This window comes from Stegodyphus dumicola, chromosome 7, assembly GCF_044657685.1.
Source record: "Stegodyphus dumicola isolate Sdum_Otavi_A_Nest chromosome 7, ASM4465768v1".
Classification (NCBI taxonomy): domain Eukaryota; kingdom Metazoa; phylum Arthropoda; class Arachnida; order Araneae; family Eresidae; genus Stegodyphus; species Stegodyphus dumicola.
In genome coordinates this window covers 150016191-150043742 of record NC_140774.1, presented here as the reverse complement: position 1 = coordinate 150043742, position 27552 = coordinate 150016191, and the positions used below count along the sequence as shown (strand labels likewise).

The 27552-nt window shown below is 30.3% G+C and overlaps 1 protein-coding gene across 2 annotated transcripts; it reads left to right on the top strand.

Annotated features, from left to right (window-relative positions):
• Nucleotides 1-1003: 1003 nt before the first annotated feature.
• On the top strand, nucleotides 1004-27267 carry LOC118191366 (uncharacterized). 2 transcript variants are annotated; one of them, XR_015042210.1, is made up of 7 exons: nucleotides 1004-1301; nucleotides 7832-7952; nucleotides 16269-17855; nucleotides 18854-18995; nucleotides 19886-20017; nucleotides 24525-24596; nucleotides 26827-26881. XR_015042210.1 is itself a non-coding variant. In XM_035362172.2 (6 exons), the coding sequence occupies exons 1-6, from the start codon at nucleotides 1242-1244 to the stop codon at nucleotides 26912-26914; spliced, it is 2070 nt and encodes a 689-aa protein (XP_035218063.1). In that variant the 5' UTR covers nucleotides 1005-1241; the 3' UTR covers nucleotides 26915-27267. The 2 variants fall into 2 exon arrangements, 1 of the variants encoding a protein (XP_035218063.1); XM_035362172.2 differs by lacking the exon at nucleotides 19886-20017 and having other exon boundaries at nucleotides 1005-1301; nucleotides 26827-27267.
• The last annotated feature ends 285 nt before the right edge of the window (nucleotides 27268-27552 follow it).

Sequence of the window (27552 nt, the reverse complement as noted above, 5' to 3'; positions counted from 1 at the left end):
ATTAAAAAAAAAAAAAAAAAAAAAAAAGGATGGGGAATGGAAAGTTACCTCAACGGCAGCCCCAGCATTAAAGTATTTAGTGAGTGAATTTAACTAACGACTAAAAAACAAAAAGTTCACAAAGAAAATTTACTCTTCTGAAAAGGAGGAAAGGCTAAATTAAAGTAAAATATGCATTTAACAGTATTTCATTTTTATTTACTGTTTTGGGCTGACAATTAATTTGTATATATATTTTTTAAATTATGATAACCTCACTTTATTTGTATTACACTATACACTCATATTATATAATTTATTAAATGTTTATGACACTAAATTTTTAATACATACATTGAAATTCATAATATTGAACTAAACATATTTGTCTACGTTTAATTACTTTTCTAAGAGCACTTAACGATAAGATTTATTTTATTTTGTCATTATGTTATCAGTATTTCTGCGTATTTAACAACCAACAAAAGTTCAATTAGTTTTCACAATTAAAACGCAAATTTAAAATCTTACTTGATACATGTTAATATATTAGAATCTATAATACTAAATTTGATCCAGCCTGCTGCATTACATGTCTTTTTTTTAAGAAAAAAAAGTCTTACACTATGCATTATCTCAACGCAGTAAAATACTGATTCGTTTAAAATATATTAATCCTGAATGAAAGATTTTTTACATGCCAATGAAGTAGAGATTTGAAGAATTACAAAAATATATTAAATAACAAATAAAGGATTTACGTACTAAAGAAAAAACTGAAATCAAAACAAACAAAAATGCAAACTATTTTGATTGATGCCATTTCTTTAAAAATAATGTGGTGTTATCTATCACATTTACTTTGGTTTAACTGGCACATTCCGCTTGAAAATTAAAAATAGGCTGGATAGAATTTTATCATCAATAAATTTGCTATTTAATATGAGAAATTAAGCAAAAGTATATTTTACAAATAATATTGTTACCAGGTGTTGGTTACAGAGTTGCTGTGCGTAGAATGGCAACCGCAAGTAATGGAAGTGTAAATGAATTTTCTAGTTCTCGTTAAGTATGCTTAAGCATACGTAAACGTAGCCAATGAATTTGAAACATTGTAATATATTTTTAATGCATTTCATGGAGATTGAAGCTATATGTCATATTTTTTTAGATCTAAGGTACAATAGATATAATTCCTGAAATCAAGAATTTTAAGAATAACTTGATTACTTCACATGAATACATAATCATTCATATGTTAGATGGATTTTAAAGAACTGTTAGATGTTGCTGATTATAATAGAGAAGAGGCAAAACATGAGGTAAAAAATTTATATTTTACTTGAACTCTGGAGACAATGCTTTTCTAAAGTGAAGAATTGTGTTATGTAATTATACCTTGAAAACTTTTAAATCGGCCACAATTATGTCATTACATGTGTCAGATTTTTAGCCAAAATCTGTAATATTCCACTAACAAAACGGTATTTTTAGTTCTACAGATTTTAAAATAATTCATTTTGAATGATGAATTTGCTTTTCAAGTTAAATTAAATTAATAACATTAGATACAGATTTGGAAAAGGGTTTTGGTGACGTCTGATGTGCCTAATTATTTTAACGATGTAGGAATGCTTGCAGGTAGAACTTATTAAAATTCTTCGATTTTACGCACTCTTTCATCCAACGCGATACTGAAATAAAGAGATTAAAAGGAAACGTGAATTTTAAAAGGTCATTCTTTTTCGTGCATATTTCTTCAGCTTAAAGTATTCTCTGCTAAACTATTTTTCCTTCCGAGAATCTGGAGGAAGAAGTGAGAGAAAGAAAATCTTGAAAAAAAATATTGTTCGAAGGTGCGATATGGAGTTTAAATACAATGGAAAATGTAATTTCAGGCATAAGCATTAATAGTAACTTAAATGAGATTTGGAAGAGTTGGCTCAAGCTTTTCGATTTGAGAATTTAAGATCTCATTCATAGTCTTTCAGACCTTAATATTTGATAAGTAATCATGTAGGGAAAAGTGAAGGTAGGTGGGGACTAGTATAAGGTATTTTATGTTAATTAACCAATTATGGAAAAGTGCAGAATCACCCACTGCTTGGCACGTTTTTAAGAATTGCACATACTTGGTATCCATGTACACATCGGCCTATTTTCACTTAAAAAAATATTCCAGAATTGCACAAAAAATGGCATTGCGCACTCCCTCGACTTTATCCATGTACACATTGACCTATTTTCACTTAAAAAGTCAAAGAAAATTGACAAAAATCCAATTCTTCTTACTCTTGTAAAAAGTGCCAAACAAATAAGTAGGTGATTCTGCACTTTACCCCTAATAATTGTGATTTAAACCTTTACTATAACTTCTTTGCTTGGTCCGTATCAAAATGCAAATTAATTGTAGAATATGAATGTTTTTAACGTTAAAACGTTTGGCAATGTCACATGCAATTTACATCTTATCACCAGCTCTGCCTGTTCTGGCTTTCTAGCTATTTTTTCTAACCAGTGTTAAAATGGGCTGTTAAATCGTTTGAGCCAGCTTAAGTAGATCATTTTGCGTAATCTCTGACTATGTTGAGAGTTGTTAATTGAGTTGAATTTCAAATTATATTATCTTAAATATTTGCATGTGATGGAGGTTATTTGTATGCACAAGTGGTTCATTCTTTTTAATTTAAAGTTTTAATAAAAAGGTAATTTAAACCTTCTTAGGACTTTGTTATAACTTATTTTGAATGATGTATTTATGCTGTCTTAAGTTTTAATACACTTTGGAAAATCTGTCGGATGTGCATTACAGTTGTAAAAATTATTTTATCATTTGTGCAGATTACTGCAAAAGACTTATGGCAATGTTTTATCGCTATTAGACTCCATCAGAAGGTCAATAGAAAGGCCTAAGAATCACAAACTTCTAACGATTGTTCAAAATGCTATTAATTAAAAATGCCAGATATCAACCATGTACAGGCAGACAAAGGTGAGAAGTAAGAAGTAAGTCTTGACCAAAAAAGCTCCAAGTTCTTATCCTCAGGCTTAGCAAGCATGTATGTATGTTGCCACTCTCTGCAATGAAGATTTCCAGGATAGACTTAAAAATGGGTCATGTACTGTTTTTGAAATTATGCTTCCCTTTCTTTTTAATTATGTGTGATGCATTCATTGTCTTCAATAAATTTAAAAGTGTGATATATTTATTCAAAGGACATTGTATTTTGATTTTTAGGGGAAAATAAGTTTAAAGCATTTATAAGGCAATATTCACAGATGCTTAAATTTGTTTCCTTATAATTTTTGTAGTGATTGTATGTTTGAGTAGAAGATCTCATTATTCCAACTGAAGAATCTGAAAGTTTTCTTCTGTCAGTTAAATAATGATAAAGAACAGATGTAATAGAAATTTTAAATCTAATATGTTATAGAATGATTGGTTAATTAATTAAATGTGTGCAGACAAGGATTTTTTTCCTGGGGGGAGAACATTTTGAAATACTTTATAAGGGAACTTTGCTTTTTTTTAATATATATATTACATTTGAAGGAACCTGTAAAAAACTGATATAACAAGCTTGTTTAGAAAATTAACTTCTAGCAATACATGTGCCAATATTAGCTTTGGATAGCTAAATGAAAATATATGTTATGTACAAATGATGTAGTAATCCTTTTAAAAATTTCTTCTTGGATATTGTGTACTCTTCTACACTACTTTAAATGTAAATACCTAGAACTGACAAGCAACCTTGTTCCATCCTACTCTTAAACTGCAGTAAACAGAAAGTCAGATAAAGATTTAAAATAAACCTTGTTTATTAATATGTCAGTCTGCTATATAGTAAAAAAAAATTAAAAGGCCAATACCCGTGAGAAAATGGCTAATAAATGTTTCAGTTAAAGTTTCAAATGCAAAATAACACGTACCTAAATATGTTTTGGCTCAGCCCAAATATTTAAATAAGATAATACAGCTAGTGAAGTTAAAGCTGGCAAAAACTTCAGTGGTGGGAAAATGTAACAGAGGAACCAGTCAGTGATAGTTGCAAAAGACGCAAACTTTAAGAACTATGTGCTTATTTGTATCAACAAATTTGTATCTTGATGGGAGTTGACAAAGGTAGACTTGATAGTACATGTAAAATAGTAAGATAACTGTATTAATTAACACAAAATTTTACAGGGATGTATAATTTATATATGAAACAAGTAATAATGTTTAAAATAAAGTATTTTTATTTGTCATTTGTGTAGAGTAAGTTACACTAAGATTTATCAGAGGCTGAAACGATAAAAGTATATTTTAGGGTACCCCTTGGCGAAACTTGGTGATTTTTGGCTGTAAATGGATACCGAGTTTGTGCAATTCTTTGACTTATTATTTTGGCTTGCATAATGGCGATTTTTGCGATTTGTGTAGCGCCAAAAATTGCCGCTACACAAAGCCAAAATAACAAGACAAAAGAATTGCACAAACTCGGGGTAAAAGTATAGTTTAGAGTACCCCTTGGCGATTTTTGGCTATACATGGATATTGATTTTGTGCAATTCTTTGACTCTTTATTTTGGCTTGCGAAGAGGCAATTTTTGCGCCAAAAATCGCCACTACACAAAGCCAAAATAAAAGACAAACAATCAATTGCACAAACTCGGTATCCATGTACACATCAACTTATTTTCACTTAAAAAAAAAAAACCTCAAATAGCACAAAAATGGCATTGCACACTCCTTTGACTTTATCCATGTACACATCGACCTATTTTCACTTAATCCCGAATTGCACAAAATTGGCATTGCGAACTCTTTTAACTTTATCCATGTACATGTCGACCTATTTTCACTTAAAAAAAAAAAAAAAAAAAAAAAAAAAAAAAAAACAGAATTGCACAAACTTGCATTGCGCACTCCCTTTACTTTGTCCATGTACACATCGATATATTTTCACTTAAAAAGCCAAAGGAGCACCAAAGTCTACAATATAGGCAAACAAAAAATACATAATCTCAATAAAATAAATTTTAAACCAAACAATAAAATAACATAAAAAAGGAAAAAGATGTTATACATTTAAGCACTACAAAAAGCAAATATTCACTTACCCTATTTAGAAGTTCCTTCGTCTTTTGTCTGTGGCACAAAAAATTTCTTAACAACATCCAAAAATTTCCTGAAATTATCTGAATCTTCCTTCCTACAAACCCATTCAAATCCATCTAACTGGTTTTTACGTCGACTAGATGCATATCCTTTCTACATACAGGACACTTATAATGGCTACTAAGTAAACCTTCATTTACACACCAGTCAATTAACACTCTTTTCGTTCCAAATCATACAGAAACTTCAAATTAATCTTACTACATTCTACCGTCTAAACAATAAACCAACACACACCACAAAAGCACTTCTGAAACATCCCATGATTCAAAATTTCCCAGAATCATGCACCCGATTACCTCACAATAGGGTTTCCATAACATTCAACTACTCAGGCTACCATAAATGAAACAACAACTTGGCGATAAATGAAACAACAACTTCGCCATAATACAAGGGGTACCTTAAAGTCTACTCTAACCACTGAAACTATAGAATACTGGCTTAAGTTCTTAGTGGCTGCATAGCTTTTGTAATTTCCTACATTTATAACATAAATGTAAGCTGGTTGTCTTGATGAAATCCTTTAAATAGGTATTCAAAGCTTATCAGATATTATTAGAATGTGATAGTGCAGTGGTAGTAGTATTGGTTCTGTTAGTACTTTTCCTTCAGAAAGGCTTTCAAAAAGAAATACTGCCTAAACACATTTGAAGGAATTCCAGTATAACTAACAATTGTAATATTTCACTTTTTGATCTGTAACACTGATAGTTTGAATGGATAAATAAACACTTAAATTCATGTATTTGTAATCTGAAAATATATTAGAATTACAATTGTGTAATTAATATATTTCGAATGATGAAATATGCATGATTGAACTGTCTGAGAACGATATAAAGCTGTCAGAAGATATCTGTTATATAGTCAAAGTAATCTTCCATGTTTTCCATGGCATTTTTGTCTTTACAATTGGTATTTTTGGCAGGACATTGGATTATAAAGAAATTACCAGTAGCATGCTGGGCCACAGTGTCATCAATAAATTCTTTTGTGGCCAAAACATAATCAAGATCACTGCTACTGTGTTGCTACTGTCTCTAATAAAATATTTTTATCTCATTGGAACTTCAACCCCTCGCCAAGCCTGTGACAAAACAGGTGCAAACAGCATGGTCATGCCTGGTGTCAGAATTTAGGGGTAGAAAAAATTTTAGAATTTAGAGGAGCACCAAGTTGAAAAAATTAGAGATGGCAGAATTTTTAAAATTTAGGAGAGGCACTGAGGGGGGGGGGCAAAATTTTTAGAATTTAGTGAGGTACTAGGCAGCAGAATTTATCTACACTTTGCAGCAAAATGCCCTGCACACGCTACAACTACTGAAAATATAATCTTGGTCAACATCAATACAACTTCAATCAATGCATTGTTGTTGGTCATGGTGCAGCTTCCTAGCCAGCAGATGTTTGAAAGTGGTGGTCTCAGAACCTTAGTCAGTGTAGAGAAAAATACAATACACCTTCCTTTTGTTATCATATTCTCCATTCTTAAAACTTTCTAAAGGGGGATTTATTATTATTGTTATTTTGGGAGGAGGGCTGTGTCCAGATTTCAGACTTTATGTATATTTTCTAAAACAATTATTTTAAGTGGCTGACCTTGCAAGCATTTAGTCCAAATAAAAACTGCTTATTAAATATTCTGTTTAAATACTGTTGATATGGGAAATTGCCCTGAAAATAATTACCAGAGCCATATGGTATAAACTTTTCTAACCTCTTAGTCATCACACCCGTCTCTAATACAGGCAACCGGATCGAGTAAATTCTGTTTCGCCTGTCTCTCACACAGGCTGTGCATTTGCAATAAAAAGTTATGGGAATTCTAATTTTTATCATGCCCATATCAATTTTATTTACAAAGTAGATTCACAGATGGCAGCACAGTATTTGTAATTTGATTATACAGGAGTAGTATGCAGATTTAGGAAAAAAATTTAGTTAGAACATATTTTGAAAAAATTCAGTTTCTGTGCTCATTATATTTTTGTGTTTTTTATTTGAAAAATGAGTAGATCAACTGAACAAGAGGATTTAAGTCTCAAAGAATCGAGAGCTGATTCAGAAGGCAGCTTTTTAGATGCTTTTGATTCTGAAGTATAATAATTTGAAGACCATGATAATAGGTATAATCCTGCGTAACTTTTACTTGGGCACCAATGGAACGAAATTTTACCAGATGTCCTAGATATTTGTCCTCCTTGTTTTCAGTTCAAACACTACTTTTCTCTTCTCTTCGGTATTCCAGTCGATATCTAAAACTTGTATCACAATTTTGAATTCAACACCCTCTTTTTTCAAAATATTTTTGAGTGTTTGTGAATTTGTGGTCCACTGTGCTAATGGTAAACTTAATAAGAAATGTTAAACATTGTTTTTCATAATGAGAAGTCATAGTCTTCTCGCCTTATGAAGTAGATGGACTGCTGAAGTTATGATATTTACTTATTTTAGTAATTGTTCATAATTTCATCTCAGTCATTTACATAGATCATCATGACATGAATAGGTATTACTTAAGCTAATTTAATAAATATTGCTAAGTTTTGAAGCGTAAGTAATAGCTAATATAAACAGTTGCTGTATTTAATTTCGCTTTCAAAAATATTTTATGCTTTTGAGTAAAAATTGGAATTCATTATTGAATACTGTTTTATTGAATTTGCTCATTATTCTACATTTCAGACCTCTGTCAAAAGATACAGTACTCTTCTGCCTCCACCAAAAAAGGTTCCCAAGTCTGGAGTTCAGTCTGATAATATTAGAAGGTTTTTGGAAAAGAAAAAAGCAGAAGAAGAGGCCAAAGGTAATATTCCTCTCCCGTGTTTGTTTATTGATCATTTTAGAATAACTATACTTTTGTTATTTATGTGAGTATTATTTTTAATCTTTGTCAAAGATGCAACTTAAAGTAGTAGTTTGCCACTTGAAAGGACATGGACTGTACAACAGAGACATACTACAGGGACTGTACAGCAGGGAGAAATATATTTCATACAAGAACTACCTTAATTGTCATGTATAATTTTTTATCTCATATATAAATGTTGGTGAAATGTTAGGCCAGTGCCACAGCTGGAGTAATTAGTATTGATGCTATCCTAGAAATATAAAGCCTTAAAATGACAAAAATGATGGACAAGAAATTTGAAATGAAAAGAATAAACACATTTTAGTTAAAGAAAATACTAATTAAAATATTCTCTTAATTAAAATTCTAGGGAAGACTTTTAATAATTTATTCAACTTAATTTTCTTTAGTTTGTGATTATTCATACCCTCAATTTCAATCTTCTGCAGAATTGCCACGTTTTTGGTGTATTTCCGAGTTCACATACAAGAGCAGCCAACCCATGCAAGTGGATATCTTGCGTATGGATTTATACACTTTATTTTGGGTTATTTTGAAAGGTCTGTGGTTTTTTTGCACAGACAATTGAATGACAAAACCAAATGAAGCAGTACAAAGGCATAAGAGAATTTCATTGAATCGCATAAACACCGTTTTGTTCTGTGCCATTTTCCTCTGTCTCCGGTAGCTGGAAAATTCTTTCTTTAAAAAAGAAGTTATCAAGATGCCATTTAACTATCTCCAAAGATTTTAATTCCAGGCTGTTCAAAAAATTTTAAAGTAATCTGAAGGGATGAAAATTCGACAGGCCCAGTTGTAGTGAATGTGTGTGTAAGGGGGGAGGCAGCAGAAAACATCCCAAAGCATACTCATTATGACAGTACAATTTAATCTTCTAATATCACTTTCTGATTATCTGCACCCATGTTCTCAGCATTTGGCAAGCATAAGATGAAAGTTCCCCCCTTTAATAGTAGCATATATTTGTTTTAAAAAGAAGTGAGAATCAGTGTGCACGATGAAAGCAATTAGCAAATTTTCAGGAAACTAATGCTTCCAGCTTTTAATTCTGAGTATTGAGTTAAAAAACAAAATCAGTGTCTTCGCTGGCAGTGTTACCTTAATTATTCCATGTTAAAATGAGAAGCTCACATTTCTTTCCTCATTTCTTTATCATTACGTATAGAGACCCATTGAAGAATCACAATCACTGTTTTTCATACGAAAAATTTTTAATATATTCTTCTGAACAGTTTATATCCTTCCTTTTTACTGTGTATCTCATTTTTTAAAACATATTTAATTTTTTTAAATATCCTGTAGTCTGCAGAATGATGAAAAAAAAATTGCTAGATAAGATGCTACAGAGGGATCTTTATACAATACATCTATGTTGTATCCATCGGTTGAAGTAACATAGGAGAGGAAATCATTTACGGCTAATTATACTACTAACAACCTTTGTTGTAATACCCCTTTAGTGCAGGAGAGTTGGCAGGCACGAGAACGTGTGAGTCATCGAGAGATCAAGCATAACTCTTGGAATTCTTTCCACTTATGCGCTAAAGGCTATTTCATTAATAAGAGACAGCTGAACATTCCGGTCACTTCAGAAGGTGCGCCATGAGCTTAGCAGCACGTGAACAAAGGGAAATAGCATTTCATCTGTTGTCTAAATAAGTATTTGTATTTTCTACAGTTGGTGTGCAGTTTGAAATGAAAATAATTAAAAAATTGAAGTTTCCACTAGAGTTTACCAAACATATTTGGATTGCCATGCCTTGTTTGTATCTTGATAAAGCCCTCTGCCTCTTTTGAATATATATATTCATACACAGAGTTTATTAAATACCATATGAAGAAGTTATTTGTAGGCAGAAGGTTTTGCAAAGAATACTATGTTATCTTCAAAACAGAATTTAATTAAAATAGTTGTCAAAATTTTATGAAGATTATTTAAAATTTTTTATTGTGTAAAATGTTCTATGGCATTCTTTCTTTCCTTTTCTGGATGCATGTTGATATTCTTTCATACAATATGGGGCACTGAACAAACACTTCTTATGAGATAATTAAACAAAGTTATCATACTACTGAATTTGAACTTAACGTAATCGCTTATACAGGTTAACAACTTTTCTACACATTTCAAAACCCCAATCTAGCCATTGTTTCTGTTTCCTTTTCCTTGTTTCACTATTTGCAACTACTTTGTTTTGACTCACTGCATCGCCTGTCTTGGTCTGAAATAAACCTGTAAATTTATTAGTCCAAAGGGGCAATTTGTCCTGAAGGACCATTAATTTCTTTTTGGCATTTTGCATCGAAAACTTTAAAAGGCTATATCACTTTTCAAATTGTTGCCACCATATATTATCGCCCTGTCTTATATTTAAAGAAATTAAATAATTGAGAATCTGCATAAATGTATGTATGTTTCTCGCATTATGATAAAAGAACGGTACCTAAAGCTGTCAAAATTTGAATAATGTAATCTTTCATAGAATATGGGCATGTGGAAGCCCTAATTGGAATTTGTAATTTGTTTTATTATCGATTTCAGATTTTGTAACACTTCAACAAATTTTTGATTAAAAAACTAAACTATTTCAGAGTGAGTAGTGACAGCACTGTGCGAAAAAAAAAACATTTTTATCTCAAGCACGCGAGACTCTGTATCGGAAATTCTAAAGAAATGCTCTCATTTTAAAATTAATTTGCGATATTGCTGTTGAACTGAATTTTATAGTTTGAGTACGTAGAACATGATATTTAATAAATAAAGGTAACACACAAAATGTTAAGAAAAAGCCCCTTTGGACATAATTTAAAATCTGAAACCTTTCAGTTTTTTTTCCCCCCCCCCTCAATTCGCACTTCATGTTTTCTTCATTTATATTTTCCAATCATAAACACCACAAGTTATTTCAAAGAAGCCCAATATTGTTTTCTTCATTTAAACAACCTGATTAGTTTCAGGATTCATTTTTTTCCAGCCATGTAATGTTTTAGGATCTACATTTTAGGCTGTGATTCAATTCATCAAGTATATGAGTTTCTTCTAAAAAAATGTAAACTTTTTGCCTTTGTTAATAATTTGAGGAGATTTGCTTTTTGAGGGACAGTGAACGAATAATTTGTAAAATCGATGTTTCGCACACTGATAATCAAGAATTCGGCGTAATGTTCTTTGATGAAAGAATGTTACTTTCATGTAATATGCTAATGTTCTTAGGTTAATTACTTTTAATCATATATAATATTATTGCCAGTACTCCTCATTTCCTGAAAACTGACATCTGCTGCTACCTTTTTAACACCTGATATCAGCTAGATAATTCAGACACGACCGAAAGGAGAAATATTGTCATTTCTAAAACGTATGGTTTACAGCTTTGTTTAAATATTCAAATTTTCCAATTTTAGTAAGTGTTATGACATAATAATGTATTAAAGTAAAATAAAATTTTGAAGGATGGTGTAATTTCAGCCACCTGGTATTTTTAATGCAGAATTTGAACAAAAAGAGAGGGTTGTTTATTTAAGCAGTACTAAGCAACAAACAATAAAATTGTATTATTCTATATTAGTTTTAATCATTTCTTATGAACTGATCCTACTCATTTTTAACATCAGTGTTGTAGTTTTCTGATACTTCTCAAAAATAAAGAAAGGAAGTCATAATACAGGTGTTGAGAAGGCCACAGTATTTGATCAAGAAGGCAAAACTCCCACATTATACAGGTGAAAGAAGATATCATAAATTCAAATTTTGTTGCTGAGAAGGGAAAATATCTGGTTGTAATGAAAGTTTTTCGCTAAAATACGTTCTTAATAAAGTTAGGGAAAAAAACGTGAAAGTAGTACCTTTAGTGTGGGTAGTACTCAACTAAAATCTATAATTTTCTGCTAGTGTTTTGGCAGTTTTTCAAAGTCTTCAGATCAAAAACTTCGTGACCACGAGTCCAAAAACAAATTAACCTCATTTCGGACATCTTACGCAGAATGGAAGATAGCAAGAGCAAGATGTGGCTGCAGGTGTGAAAAAAGGTAGAAGTCCGAAGGAGCGATGTCGGGTCTGTATGGTGGGTGTGGCAATATATCCCATTCGAGTCTGTACAAAGTCTAGCCAATGAATGCAGACACATGTGGTCTTGCATTATCGTGATGGAATATTACCTTTTTGCGCCTTAACTCAGTTCGACGTTTTCCCTTGATAGCAGCAGCAGCACAGACTAGCATCTCACTGTACACTTTGCTGTCTAAGGTTTTACCTTTTTTCATGTAATCTTTGCGGATAACACCACAGCAATCCCACCAGATACAAAGCATGATCTTTTTGTTAGTCAAATTGTGCTTTGCGATGCTGCTGATGGGCTCACCGGGCTCAGACTAACACCCTTTTCACCCTGTGTTATTGAAGCAGATCCACTTTTCATCACAAATGATGATCTAGTTCAGAATTTTGTCCTTGCATTAATATTCAAGCAGATTAGTGCAGGTCCGAACATGTCTACCCTTATCTGTATAAGTCAGTTCATGCGGAACCCAGCAATTGATCTTGTACATCAAGATTATGCAACGTATAGCATGACTAATGGTCTTGTCACTAATGTCTAAGTCCTTAGTAAGCTCTCGAGGGGTTGCATACAGAACTTCTTTCACAAGTTCTCGCAGATGGCCTCATCAACTAGGTCGGCTAGAGCACTCTGCTTCTTAAGTGCCATAGTCATTGTTTTTGAACTTTTGGTAACAAACTTTCACTGTGTCATATGATACAACATTAGTTCCTAAAGCTATACATATGATTTGGTAGCATTCTATAGCTTTTTGCTGCAGAACTGGAAGTAAATGATGGTTCTAATCTGGTAGCATGATAATTCCATTTCAGACACCTTGTACTTAATGATAACAATATTTTTTTACAAATTTCACAACACAGTGTTTTGAACCAAGTCTGTTTCCTTCAAATACCAAAAATCATTTGACAAAATATGATTAAACATGGCAGCACGAACTGTTCATGCAGATATTTGCAGTGGCAGGGAACTTTAAAACCCGGTATTTTGAATCTGAGGAACATGATTTTTAAAATTAAGTAATTTTTTTGATTCTATAAGTTTCAGACAGTGTATTTTCAGAATTGTGCTACATGCATTTATTTACCAAATTTCTAAACTTTTAGATCGTTAAGAGAAATTAACAAATTTTTCTGAAACATGTTTTAATCTAACGAATTAAATTTAAAAATTTGTCTTTAAATATAAAAATTATGCAAATTTGCTTTTCAATTTAATGCATTTAAAGAATAAAACTAATTTATGTAAATAACAAAATGTGCATATGAATATGAGGAAGTGAAAAAAATAAGTGGTATACAAATAAATGAAATTGGTAGGATGATTGAAAGTACTGTACTTTTGTCCAAATCTGCTTTTGGAAATCTGTTTCATTGATTCCCCATTGCTACCAGTTCCCCGACAAATGGCCATACCACTGTCTTTCTTTATCTTTCTCTCATTGACAATGTCTGCTACTTGTACATTAATCTGAAAAAATATACAAAATTAAATTTAGAATTGTATATAGCCTCTGAAAGAATAATGGTGGTATATATAACATCTACAGCTTTGAAAACATTTTTTGGAATTGGAAATAATATGTGATTGATTTTTTAATGAATGGTTTAAAAAATAATTGTGAAATCCTCATTAAAGCAATCATTCAAGATTCTGTATCTTTTTAATCTTGTGTGGATTCAGTCATCTTGAATAATGATTAAAACCTATGTTTATTTCTGTTCTCAGAAATGCTGGTCAGGGAGATACCACCATTTCTGAGAGAGTTCACAATTGTATGTTATTTCTTTTTTTTTTTTTAATGCATTTAAATTTTCTGTGTCTAATTTTAATTTTGAATCATCCAGTGACTGATGCAAAAAATGAACTAGTTTCCATTAACATTTCCTGCTGAATTGGCCACAAGTGCCCTAGTAGTAAAGTTGTTGAACACTGAAATTTTGACCCAGCGAATGAGCTTGTTGCATGACATTTTTGTGATTTTCCTCATGTGTAACATGGATATGTGGTAGTTAATAAGAAAGTATTCTACAAAGCCTCCCTCCCCTTACATCGTTTGACATTCGTTAGCCCTAGTATGCTTCAGCATAATCCAATAAATTCAAATCCCCTGCTGAAATATTACGTAGCTGGCTTTTGTCATAACTAGCCAACCTACATCCAAATGATTGACTGCACGCTGTACATGAAAATGTTAATGACACTTTAAGAATAAATGGAAACAAAACAAGACATAAATACTAAAAGAATATCAGATTAACAGATGTGAAAAAAAATTGATAATTAATTAAACAATTTTTCTGGAGGGAATCTCATGCACTTCCTTTTTCTAAACTTTTTTAGACTGTATTGTTCATGAAAATTATCAGCAGAACTTTATAAGAAAAGATTTAATTTTTTATGGTCTTTTATTGACTTTGCAAGTTTAAAATTCTATTAAATTCTTTTTTGAAAATTTGAGTTGCATTCATTTTCTACTCATTTTCAGTTTTTAAATGCTCAAGTTCCCTTCTTATTTTTTCAATAAAAAGATTAGTTACTTCAAAATTATGAGATATAAAATTTAAAATATTCCTTTTTCCACTCATAAATAATTATGCAAATATACATTTACAACTTTTAAAGCCTGAAAAATGCATGTCTGGAATGTTATCATTGTGCGATAATTTGTAGGTGATTTATTTTTCACCACGATATTTTCGATGACAATGTTTTTTAAACTGCAAAAGGCTTCAGATCCAAGTATATTGGCATATTCCTATACCACTACTCATGTCGTTGGCAGCAGCATCTTCAAACTTTCTCTTACTTTTCCAAAATAAAGTAATGAAGTATTAATATATTCCAGACTGAAAGAAAGGACAGCACTTGCTACTGGGTGTCTACCCAGCAAGGAACTGCAATAGCCAAGTCTTGCAGTGGTTGTCATGGCCTTGGTGATTAACAATTTTGATTTTGAGAATTTAAAAGTAGAGCAGTATTGTTCCAGTCAGAAAGGACATTTATTTTCCGTAATTGTTGCTTATGTTTTTTGTATTGGTTCTAGTCCATTATCATTTACTCTTTACTTCTCTCACAAAGTTGCAGTATAATTTGTGATGGGTATTATAAAGATTCGCAGTAAAATTTTTTGTTTCTCAGAAAATGCTTCATTTTATTATTATTTATGAGCAGAACAATGTATATGAGCTATAAAGGTAGCCCCCCCCCCAAAAAAAAGGATTTCTCAGTAGCTCATAAAGTTGCCAATTAGTCAACAACTTTGCGTAGGAGTGTTGATTGTCAGAAAGTACCCTTTTAATATATTTTCTTTCTTTTCTTTTTAACCTTCCCAGATAAAATATTGCCATTTTAAAGTCCAAATAACAAAGATATATAAGAATAACCTTTGCCAACAAATTCAAAAATCAATCAATAAATAAAATAAATTTCTGCAGATAGCATTCCCAAAAAAGTAGAGGGGATTTAGCATTCTCTTAAGTGACACATCATCACCGGGAACCCAAGGATCAAATTCTGGTTCTTGGCAATAATTGCATTAGAATTTTCCTGTACTGCTCTTCAAAAATACATTCCTTTCATATTCATCTTTCTCTTAACTTCTTTAGACATAATGTTTTATTTAAAAAAAAAAAAAAAAAAGAAAAATTCTCTGTGATAAAGAATTAACAAAACTTCGTTAAAAAAATCTGCTCAGTTGACAAAATTTAATTCATAAAGCCCACTTAATGTGAAATTAATTTTTAAAAATAGATTATAATGCTATTTTATCAATTTGTTTTCTCATTTTTTGGAGAGTGTTGTTATGCACACTGATGATATAACTGTAATCTTTATGATCATCATCATTATTATGTTTTTGTCATAATTTAGTAATTCATATAACATACATGGAATTCATATAACATACATAACATACTATTTTTCTTTGTGTGACAGTAATAGGAATATTTCTTGTCTAGTTTTTTTTCAAGTGATAGAAAAAATACCGACTTTTATTCTTAATGAAAATTTTATATTCTTGATAAATATGTAATAAATTAATCAGTTCTGACTTTAATATGTAATTTTGTCTCTCAGACTATTGATTCATTTGTGTAGTTTTCAGTTTATAAATAAATAACTGAATTATGAGTATCATTGCTGGCTTTTTACATTTTCTTTTTATATGACAATTTCTTTTTTTTATTAGCTGCTGAAGCACAGAAACAAAAGGAACAGCTACTAGCACTTAGAGCACAAAATTCAAAAAACAGTAAAAAGGCCAAAATCATGGCATCACGTACTAAAGATAATGATTTTAGTAAGATAAAATTAACTGAAGATGAAATTGAAGCCAAAAAGAAGAGAGAAGCCGAGCTTCAAAGGCAGCATTTGGCAAATAAAGTGGAGCGTATGAAAGCTCGTATTGAAATGGAAGAAAGAGAAAAATTGATGCCAAGGAAAAGAAAACGGAAATCTAAAAACCCTGAGGTAACTGAGGTAGATGAGGACCCATGTTTAGATGAAAAATATCAAAATGGACATAGAGATTCATCTGAATCCACTTTAAAATATCATGATAGAATTTCATCTAATAAATTCAGCTCTGAAAAAAATAATGCAGTTAAAAGACTTTCAAGACCTCCTGCTCCTGCTATGAGTTTTGCTGATTTGTTAAAAGTTGCTGAAAAGAAGCAATACGAACCTATTGAAATACCAGTGAAGAAAAAAGAAGAAGAACGGCTTATGACAAAAAAGGAACGGAAACTTATGGAACTTGAATTAGCAAAACAAAAAAGAAGGCAGGAAATGTTAAATAAGGGCATACAACCTACAATATATGGTAATAGTCAGCAGTCATCTGTTACACCTAAAAATAACTCATCTGGAAAAGGTAGCACAAAGAGTCCAGTTGTGATACATATTGAAAAGGATCCAGGTTCAAAATCATTACCTGAACCACCAAAATTTAAAAATCCTAAAAGTGTTAAGGAGGCTCAAAGTATGAAACATATTTCAAATACAAAACCAGTTAATCAAAATATAAATAAAATCCAATCATCTATGAAAACAAATTCTGCTGTATCACACGAGAAAAATCACAAAGTATCAGTTTCACAAAAAGCATCATCAACTATAGTATCAAACTCTCAGAAGATACTTTCAAATTCAATACCAAATGTACAGAAAACATCATCTAATACAGTAGCAAATTTACAGAAGAGTCCGTCAAATGTGATAAACTCCCAAAAGTCAACATCAAAGCAGTATAGTCAATCTCCTGTACGAGAAAAGAATATAGATATTAAAAAGAAAATTATACTTCAGAAGAAGAACAGCACAAAAATAGCTCCTATTTCTTCTTCACCTGTAAAACAAACTGTGCCAGTGCCAACAATTGATACAGATGCTATTGCAAAAGGTATTGAACAAAGGTTGCGAGAACAATTAGAACAGAAGATAAAAAAAGAATTGGAAGAAAAATTTGCTGCTCAATTTGGTTTAAATGTAAATAAAGACATCTCAGAGAATCAACCTGTAAAGAATATGGTGAGTGATAAGAAAGCATCTGAAAAATGCAAGCCTTCAAATGAGTCTAAAAAGATACAGATGCCTGTAAATGGTAAAACTGTTCCAAAAGTGCAAACTAATAGGCCTTTAGCATCTAAAGCAGGAATGGAAACGAGCAGCATGAAGCAAAAGGCTTCGTCTCAAAAAGGTCTTGAAAAGAAACCGTTTCATAAAAATCCATATTTGGATCCACCAAGAAGGTTGTTAGAGCCTCAGAGACCTCCAAGTAAGTGGGAGAATTCCAGCTACCTCAATTAATTACCTGTTAATTCCTGTTACCTGTCATTGCTAAAATACTTCCTTGTTTAAACTGCTGTTTTAGATCCACTTGCATGCATAATTATAAATGAAAACACAGTAATTAAAAATTTAAGTAAAAGAAATGTAGAAATATATAACAATTTGGAATTTATGTTGTTAGAAATATTTTGAGGAGGTTATTTTGCTATCAGTGGCTGTTTTAACTTATCAAAACATATCATTAGGGAAATTAATGGTCGTAAACTCTGATGTATTCTTTTCAACTCCCATTGTTTGAATATAGGTTCTGAATTCGAGTTGCAGTTGAATGTGAGACTCAACATTGTAATACATAAAATATATATGTGAATAATTTTCTGAATTTAATTTTAATTGCTTCTTATTTTTTATTTCGTTATTTGCATTAAGCCATTAAAAAATAGTAAAAATTGAATGTGGTGATTCTGTCATTCTTTTAATTTTTTTTGGGAGGGTTGTGATGAAGCTGCCTTTGAGAGTCAAAATAGAGGGATATTTTGAGGGATTTTTTTTTTTTTATAATTTTCTATTGTTTTGAAGAAAGTATGCTCCTCAGTTTCTGTTATTAAAAATATTTTTATTGTTCATAAAGTGTGCTGGAAATGGGAACTGAGGTTGAAACTGAAGTTTGAATTATTAGTTATGTAGTTTAAATTATATTCAAAGTTTTGAAGTAACATCTGTATTTTTGAAAAATCTTAAAAGGGTTACAGGATTGCTTAAATTTTGAATTTGTAAAAAGAAATAATTTGTTGCAAGATAAAGGTTTTTTTTACTGTCAGTTTTTATTCTAATAATTTAGCTAATTATGTACTTAATCTGTCTTAAAATTTGAAGATTCCAGCACATTGAAAGAGAGTGAAGCATGTTATTATGAAATATTTTTTATTTTATTACAGTTTTAAAACTTTAAAGTATTATTGTTTATTTAAATTTATCTTTTAGAGCCTCCACCGAAGAGAAGAATTGAAAGTGATGATGAAGATGATGATGATGATATGAGTGATTTCATAGATGATGGGCCTTCCCAAAATGATGAAAATTATTCTGAATACATAAAAGAGATATTTGGCTATGATCGCAATAGGTACTGTATCTTAGTGTAATTATCTTGAAAATTATTGTAAAAGCAGAAATGTTTTACATGGTGTTTACTTTCTGCTGTTGTTTTTAAAGCATTATAATTGGTTTGCTGAAGCCATATCATAATATAACTATTACTTTAATTAAAATGCAATTACCTAATTTAGGTTTGAAAACCTTGATCATCTAGGTAGCAGTTTGTCTTCTGGATCATTAATTTTTATTTTTAAGAAATTAAACTATATAAATTTTTTAAATGATGCATAAAATACCAAACTTTTAAATAATAAAAATTTTAATTTAAAAAGTAGTTTATGTTAGCCATAAAAACAATCTGAAGTTCTGTCTGCTTATTTTATGGAACTTTACTTTGGCTGCAGAAACACTGAAAATTAAAAATTTCTTGAACTTATGGATTGATCTTATAGAAAATCAAATTTTAAATGTAGTAGCTGAGAAATTTATGCACATTAAGGTTGTTAGACTTAAAGCAACTTTACAAATATTATCAAAAGCTATCTATCCTCCCCTTTTTTTTAATGCTTTGATATTCCCTTCTGAGTAATGCATGTCATTGATGTTGAAAATTGTCATGCATTTGCTGATCAATTGATTCATTTGCTGAATTCTAAAGCATTTTGTTCATGAAATTTAGATGTTTATACTGTGTGTATATTGCTGATAGATGGTTACTAGTTCTTCATTGTAATATGCCCACCGACATTTTATTTTCTTACAAGAGATATTTTAATTACCTACCTTACATATAATTTGATAATTATTTTTATTATACTTATTGAAAATTATGTTATAGTTTATTTTATATTTGACAAATGTTATATACATGTGGCTTATTATGTTAATGTAATGCATATATTGTTATAATTTTTGTAGGATTTTTACTAACTTCATGAAAATATTTTCCTTTATAAAACATTCTGCTGTCATCCCTGAATTATGTCTCCCAAAAGTTCTGAAAATGGTGTTTGAAGTGTTAAAAACTTAATGAACCATTAGCAATATTAAGTATGAAAGTTTTTTTCATTTTTAATTGAAAAATTATTGAGTTGAATAGTACTGGTGAAACATATTGATTATTTATAGTAATTGTAATGGTGCTGAATGTGATGAAAAAGTATTGGAGAGTATTAGACTGGAATTTATTTCTGAATTGTTCAGGGATTTGAATACATAAGTGAAGCATAAAACTGTGAATGGAGAAAGAAAAGATCGTCAAAGGTTATAGAATTTCAATAGACAAAGGTATTCTTGATGAAGTATTTTTACAAAAAAGATCTGTAGAAGATTACAAGAAGTATAGTAAAATTGAAGAAAAAATAGGAGGGGTAACCATGATAGGACTCTGGAATATTTACAAAAGCTGTTAGATGATGTGATTAAATAAACTGAGATGGAATTCAATGATATCAAAGTCTAGTGGAGTGTTTGCCATATTGCTTGATAGAATAAGAAGATAATTTTCAAAAAATAAAAATTTCATTTATTTGTGTTGTCTTTTTTTTTACTAATTTTATTGTTTGAAAATCAAGAAGGGAAAATTGTGCAAATCATGTAATTTCCAAAGGACACAGTTACAGTAAGAACAAAACAAAAGAAAATATTCTATGCAAAATTACTGGTAACAATCGCAGTATTATTTATTTAAAAGAAAACTTTCATTCCAATAAGAATACACAATAATATTAGCATAACAATATCTTACAAGGTATTTTGATTTCTACTTATTTATATCTTGAATTTCACCTACTCTTATTCTTATCTTATGCTACTCCTTAGGCATCAAGTCATTTAATGCTGCTGGAAGTAATGTCTGTGTCATTTGCTACAGCTTGCAGGTGTTACTGTTGTCATTCATTGTCTTCGGCACTGTTCAATTTGTTTTCTCACATGCAATGATCTTCAGGAATTATCAATAACATTAAGATATCCTTATTTTGTTAAAGCTCTTCACTATTATTGCTTAATCATTAAAAAAAAAAAAATTGTACCCCAAATCCAGAGGCAAATCAATTAGTAAGATGAAAACAATCACTATATTGATGAATCCATTTTTAAATTTAGACAAGCCCGCTTTCTGTTGGTCTTGAAATGGAAAGTTATGTGAAAAAATTTTGAGGACTTAGTGCTAGGGGAACTAGGATTAGGGTGACAAATGCATAAGTAAATATGGCAATACTTTCTTCAAGAATAAAAGTCTGTTCAAATTTTATTATTTGACTTAGTCCTATTTTAAAGTGTATGTTATTAAGTGTCTGGAAAGTTAATTTTTAGTACTATGAGACTTAATCATCAAACATGGTAATCTCATTTACCCAATTTGTAATACAGTCAAAAGTCGTTAATTCGGACACCCATAATCCGGACCTCAAAGCTGCAAACTTTCTGCGCATGAGTCGCGTTGTGTCGCGTTGACTTAATTCGTAAGACCTTTACGGCTGCGAATATGCGTGTGCGTATGCACAAAATACATTTATGAATGCTCGTTTAATGTATAACAGACAGTATAAGCTAAGCTAAAATTATCTAATTCAGTTAATGTTGCAGATTGCGTTGTTCCTTAATCTTTGAATTTGATCCAGCTTATTATTTTTTGCAGACTGTTAAAGCAATTTTATAAAAGTAAGCTTGAACTTTCGATTATGTCAAATAGAATTTCTGATATATATTTACTAATATGTAAAGGATCTACAAAGCGAAAGTATGTTTCGAAGTCCATTAAACAAAAAGTGGAATTGCTGCAAAAAATGGATAAAGGCATATCCCCATTCCGAAATCTGTTTATCAATTTCACGCTGTTCTGCGTGTGTGTGTGTGTTGGGGGGGGAACGTCACGGCGCACAATGAACTGGAAGTTGATCTGTCAGCACTATCCATATCTTCAGGGCAGATGTTTTTATTTTATTTGGCTTATAATTCCTTACTAAATGTAGTATTTCATCTCAATGTACTCCGTCTTTGATATGATTTAAATTAAATTCCTCGTCATTATAATTCGCTTCCGATAGCGAAGAAAGTGACACAGAGGTTATTGAAAACGAAAAAATTTCAATTGACAAATTAGTCAGTATTCTCGACACAGCAATTATAGGACTTGAACAGCGGAACTTTGTAACTGAACAAGAAATTATGTCTGTTTATAGAATTAAAGAGAAAGTATTATCACATAAAAAATGAAGCAACTTAAAGAACTTACATTGAAAGAAATGTTTAATAAAGTAAACAAATAAATATTAAGCTTTTTTTTTTTTTGTAAATTTTGATACCCTTTAGATCATAATTGTTCTTTATTTCATAAATTATGGTTTCATATATTTAATTTTATAATTTCTGCATGCCATTTTACCAGATTTAAATTGATGATCTGTAATCCGGAAAAACCGTTAATTCGGAATCGTCAAAGTCCCGACAAGTCCGGATTAACGACTTTTGACTGTAGATACCTTTCTCAAAGCTGTCAATTTTCCAGGGTTTAGTAAGAGACTCGCCGTTTTTCATCACATCTCCTGGTCTCTCAGTAGATGGAAAATATTTCCTGTCAATAAATGAGATTTATTGAATTAATGAAATTTAAAATTTGTGTTTATTCCATTTTCCCGATATTTAGTGAATTTTGACATAATTTATTTAATTTTTCTATGAATTTTTTCAATCTATTATAAACCTTTATAGAACTTTTTATAAAGATAGAATGTTATATGGTACAAGTTGATCCATACAGTATGTACATAAATTATTAGTTTTTTATTTTCGTCATATTAGAAGTATTTTGATGAATAAGAGCTTTCCTTCCCTGCTCAGTATTTTTCTTATAACAAAATGTAAGGACTTACAAAATTAAATAAACCAAAAGACATAATTTAAAATATCTAATTAAATATAAATATACTTTATATCGAGATAATAGTATGAATAGTTCAGTAACCTGTTTCATGCATTCTAAAATAAATTTAAGTTCGATTTCTGTGTGAAAAATCTTCCAGTTTTTCATATTTTAAGGCTGGAAGCTATGCTATCTTCATAAATATTTGAGAGTTCAGTTTCTTTCCCCCTTTCTCTCTCTCTCTCTCAAGTGCAATGCTCACTGATGTCAAAAAATAGAGCTGAACGTTTAATATTAGGTTTTCCGGAAAATTATGCAGGTTTTGCAATTATTTATCTTTCCTGTACATTTTTAGCAACAAAAATATTTTTAATTACACTGGTTTATACATCATTTTAAAGGTCTATTTTTGCTCTATATTTCTATAATAATGATTTTGTTCCAAAATTATTTAAAAAAATATTTACTAGGTGTTTTTGTTTAGATGTCGAAACAGGATTTTCTGGCCACAGTAGTAGTAGGCCACAGTGCAGCACAAACGGCTCGAAATGTCAACGAAGTATGGGGCGAGAAATGTGTTAATGAATCTACAGTTCAACGGTGGTACCAAAAGTTTTGTCATGGAGAATTTGACCTGGAAGATCAAGAGCATCATGGACGCTCTTCAGCTGTTGACAGTGATTGGAAGACTTAAGTTGTAACAAACCCATGCAAAACTGTTTGAGAGCTTGCGAAGGAGCTTGGCATAAGCAAAACAACAATTTCTGATCACTTGAATCATATAGAAAAGTCAAAGAAGCGCGAAAAGTCAGTGCCTTACGAATTGAGCAAAAATTTTAAAAATCGCCGTTTTGAAGTGTCGTCTGCTCTTTTTCTCTGCATTAAAAATGATCCTTTTCTTGATCAAATTGTTATGTGCAATGAAAAGTGGATTCTCTGTAACAACTGGTCACATTCGGCACAGTAGACGGGCCATGGTCAGAAACCACAACACTTTCCAAAACCAAATTTGCACCAAAAGAAAATTATGGTGACTGTTTGGTGGTCTGCGGCCAGTCTCATCCACCACAGCTTTCTAAATCTGGGCGAAATGATTACAGCAGATAAATACTGTTAGCAAATCAACAAAATGCACCAAAAATTGCAATACATGTGCTCGGCATTGATCAACAAAAAGCGACCAGTTCTTCTCAATGACAGTGCTCCGCTGCACGTCGTGCAACTGACCCTACAGAAATTGAACAAATTGGGATACGAGACTCTCCCTCTTCCCCCATATTCGCCTGACCTCTCGCCAACCAATTACCACTTTTTCAAACATCTAAATAACACTCCACAGAAGAAATGCTTCAGAAAACCCAAACGAGGTCAAAAACGCCTTTGACAACTTTATCGCATCCAGAATTTTATGCTATAAGCATAAATAAACTTATATCTTGTTGCCAAAAATGCATTGATTCGACTGGTGCTTATTTTGATTAATAAAATTGTTTTTGAATTGAGTTATGATACTTTAAAGATATAGGTTAAAAACCTGCATTATTTTCATGACAACCTAATAGTATTAAGTTATAAAATATTTTAATTCTATTCTCTCTCTCTGAAAAGAAAATTAAATGTCTGCTAAATTTAGCTGTGTACTAAATATATTTGAAATCTTTTCTGTATTTTAAATTTTATCACTTAATGTAGGTACATTGATGATGATGATGAAGATATCCCAGAGAGCAGCTTTGCTGAACAGATGAAAGAAGAAGTTAGAAGGTATGCTTTTTATTCTTGCTTCCAAATGCCTGATTACTTTCATTTTCCATAAGGTGGCATACTTGAATCTTGATTTGGATATCAAATGCATTCTCTTTGAGCTGTGGAAAATATTTAAAGTAATCATTATATTTATTTGAACTGTTGGATTTTTTGCTGCTTCAGAATTTGGTTTGATTGTTGTAAGGTATTTTAAAACATAAATGTGATTACAAGTAATATTAATATGAAATAATTCTAGATTTGTTTCACTTTTATATATTAAGATGCTATGTAAAAATAGGTATTCATACATACAAAATGTACATGTGTATGTGTATTAATTTATTAACAGGATATAAGATCTAACTGAAACTAATAACTAAGTAATAAAAGCTAATTTAGTCATTCAAATAAATTTTATTTATGGATAAATGCAGCACTAATTAAAGGGTAGTTATTTGAACTTTCAAACTTTAAATATTTCTATATTCCAAACTTACAAACAGTACAAGATATAAAGTATAAACATTGGTAAATGATTTGGAGAAGGTAAAAAGTGTAATTCAGTATTAAAAAATTAGAAAAAGTAATAGAAAAAACATTAAGTTAAAACAGGAAATTTAAATAATGAATAATATTTTTTTCTTTGAAAATAATTCATTTTTTGGCATGTGTATCATTAAATACAATTTAAGGAGACATATCGCATTGTGTTTTAAAAATAATATCTGGCAAATATTAGCCTTGACGTGATGTATTTTATGCAGGGAATTTTCCATGCTAGAATTTCGGATCATAAGTATTGAATTGCTCATCAAATATTGAAGTTGTTGCATAGTCATGGCTTATATCCATCTACCTTTCAAATTAAATACATCAAGGTTAAAAAAAAAAAAAACTGTTGTAGTTTTTAGTGATTGTGATCTGCACGTATAGAAATCATGTGATTCTAAAAATTTCCCTCTAAAAAGCATCGTTGTTTGTTACAGAAAATGTCAAATTGTTGCAACACTAGGCATGTTCCAAATGTTAAAATTTAGTACACTCACTGCATCAAAATAATTGTGCATTGATTTTCAAAGTAAAATTGAACAAGTTTCATCTTATGCTTTGTAATGAGACCCAAAAATAAATGAAGTATTATAGCTATACAATTCTAAAAAAGGGGGGAATTAATTATTTATTTAAATCATAATGCTAATTATGCATTATTTATTGGATTGATGTTTAATGTTTGGCAAACAAAATATCTAATCATGATTAATACTTTCCCCAAAGTATTAAATAGTACATTAAAAGTATTGTTTATGAATTCATTGTTTTCTAACTAACAGAGAACAATAACATTTTTAGTGAATTTAAAAGCATGAAAAAATATGATTTACTGTTCTAAGAAGTTTCCTTTTAAATCAGCTAAAACTCTGTCCATATTTTGCTTAATTAAATAATAGAATTCATTAATTATTCTGCATTTCTTTGTTGAAAATTGTTGTCCTATTTTTGTTCAGCAGTAAGCATTCTGTAATATTCATGCAAAGTTGTTATTTCATGTTTTTGGACAATCCAAACTTTTAAATTCTGCATTCAGATTCTTTAAATTTATTCATAAATATGTTTTGAGATATCAGATTGTTTTTGAATGAAATGTAAATGAATAAAATGTGTGTGATAGCTGAATGAAAATGTCATGATAGGTTAACTAAAGTGTAGATTTTCAGGATAAAAATTGGTTTATTTATTATTTTTAAGAAATGAAATACGTTAATTTGCATTCACAGTTGACTGATATTAAAAATAACATTTTTACTGATATTAAAAACAACAACTTACAATATATGCTTTTAATAATAAAATAGTATAGCACTTAATAATTATAATAAGGAATTGGCTTTAAACAAGTACAGGGCAGTAGGTTTTAAACTTTGTTGATCTAAGGAGCCCTTTCACATGATTATATGATACACATTATGACCCCCTGGTCTATTATTTATAGTTCTAGATAATTTGATTATTGTGCATGCAAATCCTTTAAGTTGCAGTTGTAAAGCTAAAATTCTAAACTTTAAAATACTAAACGTATAATTTTTCAGGACATATGTAATTCACATAAAATTATTTGAAACACTGTAATATATAAAGATGAAGCAATATATAATGATGAAAGTATATATATTTAGAAATTCTTTCTCATATTTATATATTTTGGTAATTTTTTCCTCTTCTTGTTTTCTTTATTTTTTACCAAAAGTGCGAAACTTGGTTATCTTGAAGATCTAGAAGAAGAACGAAAGCTGCAAGAAATGGAAAGGAGGAAGAAGAAAAAGTTAAAAAAATAACCCTAGTGAAAATTTTGCACATTCTTATTCCTATGGAATATGAGACTATTCATTTATATATGAATATATATTTTATAATTTTGCAATTTTTGTGATCATCTCTCTGTTGAAGTTTGCTTTCATTGTGGTATTTTGAAACACCACAATTCAAGTTTATTTTTTAAATTATTACCTAGAGAATTATTTGTGTATTACTTTTGTATCCCAATTGTTCATGAAGGTGACATCGAAAATTCTTTGTGCATCACTTCTGTGGCCCAATTATTCATGACAAGAAGACTATTCCATTTTGTATATATTTGTGCATAAATATAAATATATATATATAAATAAATAATATATTTATCAAATTATTTTCTATTCTCCAATAACATCTCATTCAGCATCTGTGACCAGTAAAAGACCATACGGCATCATATGACCATATAAGAATGTGTTATCCATGTATTCAGTTTATTTTTTAAGGGATTTTTAGGATAAGTTGCATTTAACAAATTTTGTTGTTTGAATCTGTAGGTGAATCTTTTATTATTCATTTTTGAAAAGTATTTTGCACTTTTACTGAAATATTTTCTAGAGCTTTTAGAAAAGTCACATTAAAATTTTTTTTTTCTATTTTTTAATTGCAAAATGAGAGA

Bases quoted from the DNA above. Each gene is read 5' to 3' on its own strand.
- LOC118191366 (XM_035362172.2), top strand. From the start codon at position 1,242: ATGGATTTTAAAGAACTGTTAGATGTTGCTGATTATAATAGAGAAGAG. The intron at 17,856-18,853 runs GTAAGTGGGAGA...TTTATCTTTTAG, and splicing joins AGAGCCTCAGAGACCTCCAA to AGCCTCCACCGAAGAGAAGA. The intron at 18,996-24,524 runs GTACTGTATCTT...CACTTAATGTAG, and splicing joins TTTGGCTATGATCGCAATAG to GTACATTGATGATGATGATG.